The sequence below is a fragment of the Carassius gibelio genome, chromosome A12 (assembly GCF_023724105.1).
Source record: "Carassius gibelio isolate Cgi1373 ecotype wild population from Czech Republic chromosome A12, carGib1.2-hapl.c, whole genome shotgun sequence".
NCBI classification, from domain to species: Eukaryota; Metazoa; Chordata; class Actinopteri; order Cypriniformes; family Cyprinidae; genus Carassius; species Carassius gibelio.
This window is the reverse complement of record NC_068382.1, coordinates 22,882,245-22,891,433: the sequence shown is the minus strand read 5'-3', so window position 1 is coordinate 22,891,433 and position 9,189 is coordinate 22,882,245. Positions and strand designations below refer to the sequence as shown.

Here is a 9,189-nt window from a genome sequence, read left to right as displayed (position 1 = left end):
ATTAACTGATAGCTGGCAAAAATGAGAAGAAAAGTCTGAATTCTGAAATATACATTTCCAATATTGGGGAAAAAACTTATATATATATATAGTTTGTTGTATACTGTAACTTGTTATTCACTGATCATTTTGCTCTTCAGAGCTGTTAACACAAGAACTGGATCTTTTAAAAAGAGAGGATCAGTCTGGTTAATGAATGTATCATTCTTTTTTGTTAATTCTGTTCAATTGATCCATTTGTTCCAATTCTCAGCTGGTTCTGAACTCACAGATCCATCACAACAGTTCTTACATTAACAGCTCATTGGAAGTGATACTCATTATGGTTCATATTCATATAGTGCAATTGTTAAAGCATTGCGCTATCAAGCGCAAGGTTGGGGGTTTGATTCCCCGGGAACACATAATAGGTAAATATTGATAGCCTGAATTCCCTGTAAGTCGTTTTGGATAAAAGCGTCAGCTAAATGTATTAATATGGTAACCTTCTACAGCAATGCCCTTCCAGTCTGGTCGGGTACTATATAGTGATCTCTCACCCTAAGCTGTCCCTCCCTGACAGTTTCATTAATGGATAGGAGTAGACACATGCTTGGAATGAAGCCAGAGAGTATGGATGTCCTGTAGAGCCATAATGGAGTTTACTCCCCCATAAAACAGTTTGCCAGCACACTGTCTGCTGTCCCTGTGCTTATTTATAGCTGTGTTTCAATGAGGTGACACTGATGGAGAAGGGCTGTTGACTTTTCCTCAACAGTGAGTCGGTTCAATCAGCCTGTGTGAGGCGCAGAGGGAATGCGGCACTACTGATGGCATGAACACACTCCGGCTCCATCACCCGGTAAATGAGCACTGGGCCTCAATGCCAGTAGCCAAATTCTCCATCATCCCCTGTGTTTGGACCGCTCCACTGCTGTGAGAGACATACGTCAGAGAGAAATATATTTATTTGGTTGAAATTTATACAATGGCATTTTTTTTTTTTTTCATTGGTTCAACACTGATTTGACACAGTTTAAGAGGAAATAATTGTACAATATATTTTGAATATTGATGGTTGATAACGTTTTACTGCAAATAACAATTTATTAAGGACATTTTTATAGGGACAGCATGTGAGACCAGTTCTCAGGATTTTAATATGCATTTTTTTTTAATCTCTCTTTCTTTGCTTTTTTTTTTTTTTTTTTTTGTCTATTACTATTACCATACCTTTCAATTGAAAACCCATTATTAATGCAATAAAAAGTGTTTATTTATTAATTTATTAATTTATTTATTTTTATATATTTTTATAAATAAAAATACAAAACTAAGCGATGAAAAAAAATCTACTATATATAAGTTGTATAAGATGTTTGGATGTTAATGTTTTTGAAAGAAGTGTCTTATCCTCACCACGTTTGAATTTATTTGATGAAAAACAGTGAAAGAAGTAATATTGTGAAATACTATTACAATTCACTGTTTTCTATTTGAATATAATTTTCCTGTAAATTAACATTAACATTCTAGAATGCTTATTGATGTTCATGAAACATTACTTATGATCGATGATGAAAACAGTTGTGCTGCATACAAAAATAAAAATAATAATAATAAAAAAAAAACAATTGTAGAAACTCTGATACTTTTATTCAGAATTTTTTAAAGAATAGAATGTTCAAAACAGCATTTATTTTAAATATAATATTTTGTATTATAACATTTTGATCACGATGCTTGCTGAATAAAAGGATTCATTATTATTATTGTATTGAACACTATAAATAAAAGACAAAATGGAGAAATTTCTAGATGACCAATCATTAATCTTTATCTCTAATTCATTAAATTTAAATACAGCTGTGGGGCTTAATGTTTTCGTGGAAACTGATACTTTTTTTTCAGAAATATATATATATGCAGCTGCAGACTACATTGTCTTTTCATGAAAGTACATGATTCTCTTGATCCCATCCATCCAAGACAGGCTGAGAAGTGACTTAATATAAAAAAGATGTATCTCCAGCTTTTCTACTGCATGAAAAAGGTTTCAAATAACCACTTGGATATGGATAAAAAATCTGTTTATTTTCAGCCTTATTATCATGTTCCTTAAGTATTCAAAAATATTTCATATATGTTAAGAAAGGATTTTTTTTTTTTCTTTTTTTCTGGTGTTAAAATAATGAGGGTGCTGCTGATGAAGCAAACACAGTGTTTGTTGTTGGTTATTTGAGCTTTGCGGGAAAGATAGCTGAAAACAGACCACAGCATTAAACCAAAGAGCTTCACAAAAGATGCCCAATGTCCTTTCCAAAATCCAGTATGAAGATGCCAGTCCAAACAACATGAATCTAAGAAAAGTCTATATACAAAGAGTGATCATTTTAATTATGCTTATGCTTAATTATGCCTGAGAAATAGTTTGTGTTAATGTGTCAATTGCTGACGAATGTCACAGCAACAAATGAAAATGTAGCAACATTTAATTAGTCACATCAAATCCTAATTATTGCTTAAACTTCTAGGAACACAAATTAAATTGAACATGTTCAGCCTACATTTCTTCTGCCGTGTCAACGTTAAAGAAGAAACTGGATAAAAATAACATGTTTTCTGTTGGCAGGGAGATTGTGAGATGGTTGGTTATAGGTTGTGTATAATACATGTACAGAAAATTTTCACAAATGTATTTAATTGGAAATCACTTTTATTTACTTTTCCACAATCTATGTTTCAATTTTTTTAAAAATAAAATAAAAATTGCAAATTGAAAGACCGTAATGGAGGTATTACAGTAAAAAAAAAAAAAAAAAAAGACATAAAAGAAAACTCATAATTTCAAACAAACATGAAAAAATACATACTTTTTACATGCAAACAATATAGATTATGGCCCCAGGGTCAGAGTAGGAGAATTTCATAAAAGTCTCTTTCCTTTTTGGTTGATGCTCTGTTCTACGTACAGTATGTCTTACTTCCAAAAATCATGTATTTTCATACATTTTAAATATTTTGGGTGGTTTGAATGTTGTTCGTTTTTCTAATTTTAGTATCACCAAAGTAATCTCTCTGGCTAAAATAAATGATTATTGAAACTGCATGAAATATTTTTCAGTGCTCTTATGATTATAATCATATTTTTAAATAGTATGCCATTGCATGCTATGGAAATAAAAAGGTAATTATGACTTTTTATTTCACAATTTGGACTTAATTTCAGAAATGCGAGATATAACCTCAGAATTCTGTTTTCCTCTATTTATTTATTTATTTATTATTGCAGTTCCTAGTTTACATCTTGCAATTTCTAAGTTTACAATACAATTCATTATTATTATTATTATTATTATTATTATTATTATTATTATTATTATTATTATTATCAAGGAATAAAAATGGAGAAAAAAATGTTTTAGCTCACAGTTCTTATTTTTTCTTGTAACTGTGAGTTAACATCTTGCAATTATGACTTTCTTTTTTTCTTAGAATTGTTTATATCTCACAATTCCGACTTTAATTCAGAATTGTAAGATTAAAAGGTAATTGCTGACTTATATTTTGCAAGCCAAAAAAAATTAAACTCAATATTGTTGAGCCGTGAATATGGTTTTTAGTGTATATAAAAGCTTAAAGAAAGTGTAAAATTGCATTTCAACCAGAATAAATAAAATAAAACAATTGATTTAATCATACTTAAAAACAGCTACATGAATTGAATGCAGCCAAGACATCTAATTCCTTTCAATTACATTTACTGTAAACAGAATCCACTTGCTCTAACTTAAAGAAATAGTTCACCCTAAAATGAAAATTTGTCAAATATATAGGCCATCCAACATGTAGATGAGTTTGTTTATTCATCGCAACAGATTTAAAGAAATTTTGCATTACATCACTTGCTCACTAATGGCTCCTCTGCAGTGAATGGGTGCCGTCAGAATGTGGGTCCAAACAGCTGATAAAGACCTCATAATAATCCACAAGTCTCTTAGAAACATGCAGCTTTTTGCTTTAAAGTACATTAATTGATGGACTGGAGTGATTACTTGTGGATTATTATGATTTGACTGATGTTTTCATCAGCTGTTTAGACTTTCATTCTGACGGCACCCATTCACTGCAGAGGAGCCATTGGTGAGCAAGTGAAGTAACGCTAAATTTCTCTAAGTCTGTTCTAATGAAGAAACAAGCTCATCTACATCTGGGATGGCTCGAGGTTGAATAAATTGTTAGCAATTTTTTTTTATTTTGGGGGAAACAATTCCAACCAAATATTACAGCACTTCACAGAGCTGTACATAAATTTCCAGTAAAAAGCATCACTTTAAATTTTACGATATTGTGACAAATTTAATGACAGCAAACGTTTAGACGACATTTGAAAAATTCAGTCGATACACAACACCACTTACTGATTCTCACAGATGCTGTGTAGAATCTGTCTTACTCTGACAAAATAGTTTCACTTCCACTGTCACTTTTAACACAGCGCCAGGCAAGTCAACACTTATTTACAATTATTAGAAAAAATCATTGTCCACCTGTGTGCACAGGTCAATGGCTTTAGATACTTCCAGTGAGTCAAAGTCTGTCTTTGTGTTCAGTGTTGCGATTTAGTAACCTCGTTATACTCAAATCAGGGAATACTAGCTTCAATATGAAACAGATTCATATACAGATTTCATTCCCAAACCCCTGCTCAGATTCTGCTGGTTCTGTATGGTTCCATTTGTTTGAAAGTCAGTCATTGAAAAGCAAACTGCCCTTTTGGTTTGGTCAGATAAATGGGCAGATGGTATCACCGCATACGCTGTGATAAACAGTCACAAGAAATCAGTTCATAGTACTGTGGAGAGTTCATGGCCATGTCAGCAAACACTCATCTCATCTTCCTCAGACGAATTCTGTTCTCCTTGTCCCGCTTCTTTAACGTGCCAATGAACTGGGTGAAAAACAGCTCCTGGTCTTTCTTCTTCAGTACCTGTTTAAACCGTGTATCGTTTCCATACTTTTCTGAAAACTCTTTGAATGTCGACCTACGAAAGAGAGTCAGAATGAGATCCTTGATAATCATCAGTTCCACTATTTCTCAGGTCTGTTTGCATCTGTTTTCATGGGAAGACTTTGAAAGCTTTCTCAAAAGGTGAGAGCCTGCATGTCTTCAGTCTGAAGTGCAGGTGAAAACACATGAACCCGTGCAGAGCATTAAAACATTAAAGCACAATTTCGATGCATGTTATCTTCTGAAATCTTTAACTAAAACCTTTTTCTAGGGGATTGCAAACTGGTTGCTATGACGTATCTGGGATGTAAACACATATCTATATGGTTGCTAGAGTGTTCTGGCTGGTTGCCATGCAATTGCATGTGTTCTTAGAAGTAGTTAACTGGAGCAAGTTGAGTTGCTAGCGTTAGAGATTAAGGGTAATGCAAGTTAGGGGGTTATTAGTGTCAGGGGGTTTCAAAAATCTTGCACTCGTGATGTAACAAGGCACACTAGCAAAATATGCTAAAGGCTACAGTCTTTAGTGTCCATGTTAGTTTTAGGAAATGCCAGTTCAAGTCCTGCTTGGGGTGAGTGGGTGGGTTACATTGGTGCCATGACCCGGATATACGGGGGTGAGTATAATGGTAGCCAGCTAGTAAGAGATGTGCAGGTAAACTTTACCTCCTGATATCAAGAGACACAATAGAGACTGATGCTTTAGGCTTGGATCTTTAGTGTCCTTGTTAGTGTGACTCTTTTCTATACTCTTTTCAGAAGATGTGTCTAGCGCTTCTTACTGCATATCAGTAAAAACACGGAAAGCCAGAAAATTACGGCAATGGTGGGGAAGAAGTTAATGCCAACATATATAAATCATATTTCCAACTATTCATAATCAAATATTTAAGATGATCTCTCCTTAAAAATAGATTGCTTTGTTTCAATTACAGGAACAGTGAATGTGGTAATATTAGTGCATTGATTCACTTCTCTTCAGGGGAAAAAAAGGAAACTTCAAGAGTGTTAATCCCTGTGGTGTGTTTGAATTCACTTCTGTGTGAGACCTTTAACAAGAAACAAGGTGAAACAAATACACAAAACCAAAGAAACGAGGACCCAAACTGCAAAGATCATCAGTTATTAACACCTTTGCTGAATAAATAATCCGCTCTAGAGACGGATTTTATTAATGCATCAGCAAAAGCAGTCACACTTATACATAAGCTCACCTGGATGTGATTTTTGATTCCTCAAGCAGTTTTCTGTACTCTTCTTTCGCTTGCTGGAGTTTGCACTTTTTCTCCTTGTGCTCCTCTTTCATTCTTGCTTTGACAAACTGATCATAAATCTGAGGAGAAAAAAATAGTATTGTCAACTAGTACAGATTGTGTGTGTGTGTGTGTGTGTGTGTGTGTGTGTGTGTGTGTGTGTGTGTGTGTGTGTAAATATACAGGTGCCACACTGAATTGAGGCTTTCCTCCATGCCACACTGAATTGTGGCAGTAATTTAAGCAAAATGAGCCCCTACCAAGTAAAAATTTCAGTTTTACCACCATCTACTACTTTCAAAACCACAGTAGGTTTGTCAGTGGAAATTTAGAATGAAGTTTGAAGTTTTGTTATTTTTTGAGGTTGATCAAGGCTGATGTGAAACCTCTGTGTCATACCTGCTTTCGTTCTTCTGGACTCAGCAGCAGGTAACGTGGATCAAATACAATTTTGTGCAATTCTTTCTCCCAGGTGGAGAATGCAGACACCTGTTCAAAATACACAGGATGAATGATCCTCATCCAGAACAAACACGTCAGTTATGCCACTTCATTTCAAGATTCACAGTGTGTACACATATATAAAGTCTGGGCTACTGTGGTGGGCCAGGTACTGGCAGAAATTTTAGTTTAGGATGAATGCTTGCATTAGCTTTTATCTCCTTTTTTTTTTCTTTAAGTCTGAAGTTTCATTATCATCACTGGATTTCTCACCCCTCTTTCCAGAAGCATGTCTCTGAAGTGGCCGATCCGGAGCTCCAGCGGTACAACCATCTGAAGAGATGAGCCGTTTCTTCCTTCACACTCAGCAGGATGGTCCAGTCTTTAAAGGAATGGAAATACAACAGCTCTGATGTGTAGTTCTGTAAATATTTTGTCCAATACACACACACACACACACACACACACAAAAAAAAAAATGTAGAAACTAAATTGATGTTTTCAAAACCAACAGCAAAAAAACTGCAAAAGTAACACATTGAATTAAACATGACAATTTTAAGAAGAAAAAATAAATAAAGATTTTGTTATACTCCAATAATCTTTAGATATTACAGATATTTTTCACTGCATTGATTCTGCACAGACTACTACGATAGTTAGTTTATAACTCACTAAAATATCTTCAAATATTTTGAAGTAAATTTTGTGTGAATTAAATATTCATGGCATTCCAGCTATTCTTACCGTGCCTCGTTTGCTATCATACATTTTTATCACACACTGCAAAGTTTGGACATACTTTGTTCGTCTTCATCTTGGAAACTTTTTGATCTAAAGGCTTATGATTAAAGGCTTGAAGTATTGATGAAACGCATAAGTCATGCCAATATATATATATATATATATAAAGTGTTTTCTTGTCTCCACAGACATTTGGGAGTATTTCAAAAACCCAACTGTTCAATTTAAATGATCTCCAAGAGTGACAGATTAATAAATCTGCATCAAGCTGTGAGTGCAGATGTTGCCCACCAAAAACTAAAGACTTCCTGTTGAGCTGCGATTATTAAGGTGTGTGAAATACAACACATCTGATACAAGACCCTCCTCATCAGTTAAAGCAGATTAAGATTTCAACTTACTTGTAGCGCTTGTTCTTTGAACTACCTTCCTCTTCATCATTGTCATCATCGTCAGCATTTGAGCCATCGTCTGTTGAAGGAACACAACATGCTGTAGAGCAGTACTGTAGAAATCCAGGCACTTTACTAGGATTTAAAATTATCAACAGATTATCAAAACAAACAAGTGATTAATTAGTAAAAACACCAGCAAGTTTGTAAAGTTTTCTTTTTGCACATAACTCCAGCTTTTCTGTATTGATATGCCTGGCTCGTGCCAGGTTGTTAATCCGAAAAGCACAATAAGAACTAATTTACTCGAACAGACATTTTTACACTTTAGACTCTGAATAGATTAAGGTCATCAATAGATAATCTCCATGAAACAGCTATGAAACTAAATCAATAAAGATGAAAAGCCTTCTGGGAAATCAAGTCAACCGTATAATAACTTCCAGACAAGATCCAGACTAATTCAATATTTGCAGAGCCGCTTCATTGGATTACAGCTTTTAGTTAATCCACGAGTACACCAGTCCTGCAGTTGGTGGGTGTATTCAACTTTAGCTTGAGCATCATTATCACACTGTAAAGATTAGACTTTCAGCCAAGTTCATCACTTTACAGACTGTGCTCCTGTATTTCATATCATAAAGTCGTGAGTTACAGTTCACTGATTCAGCAACTTAATCTGAACATAAATGGGTCTTTCCTTGAGGCTACAGAAGGGCTTTCAATCCTGATCTCATTAGTATTTGCAGGTATGCTACTGTTCAAAAGTTTGGAGTCAGTAAGTTTGAATACTTTTATTCAGAAAGGATTCATAAAATGGATCAAAAATGAATGTTTCTTGAGCAAATAACCAGAATGATTTCTGAATGATCATGAGACACTGAAGACTGCTGAGAATGTTGCTTTTCCATCACAGTAATAATTACATATTAATTCCTGTTTATTATATATATATATATATATATATATATATATATATATATATATATATATATATATATATATATATATATATATATATATATATATATATATATAGATATATATATATATATATATATATAGATATATATAGATATATATATATTTACAAATAAAATGGAAAACAGTTATTTTAAATTGTAAAAAAAAAAAAAACTTGTTTTAGTAGATGTATATATTTATTTATGTGTAAGTGCATTTACATTTTTATACATTTGGATGCAAACAATGTGAACATATGCAAAGCATCTGAAAAGTAAATTATTTTATCTTACAACAGATTCATGGACTATGCAATTTAATCACAGGTTGATTTGTTTTAATGAGACAGATTTAGAATTTTTATTTATTTATTTATTTTATTTTTTTTACACAGCTTACACATTTA

The 9,189-nt window shown here is 33.4% G+C and overlaps 1 protein-coding gene across 1 annotated transcript in view; it reads right to left on the bottom strand.

Annotated features, from left to right (window-relative positions):
• Window positions 1–4,168: 4,168 nt before the first annotated feature.
• Window positions 4,169–9,189, bottom strand: part of LOC128025489 (transcription elongation regulator 1-like protein) — an 85,466-nt gene continuing 80,445 nt past the window's right edge. Inside the window, exons 10-14 of the mRNA XM_052611902.1 lie at window positions 7,830–7,899; window positions 6,958–7,066; window positions 6,643–6,732; window positions 6,205–6,323; window positions 4,169–5,024 (exon numbers count right to left, since the gene is read on the bottom strand). Coding sequence (XP_052467862.1) covers window positions 4,868–5,024; window positions 6,205–6,323; window positions 6,643–6,732; window positions 6,958–7,066; window positions 7,830–7,899 — 545 coding nt within the window. The 3' untranslated portion in view covers window positions 4,169–4,867. The remainder of the gene's footprint in view (window positions 5,025–6,204; window positions 6,324–6,642; window positions 6,733–6,957; window positions 7,067–7,829; window positions 7,900–9,189) is intronic.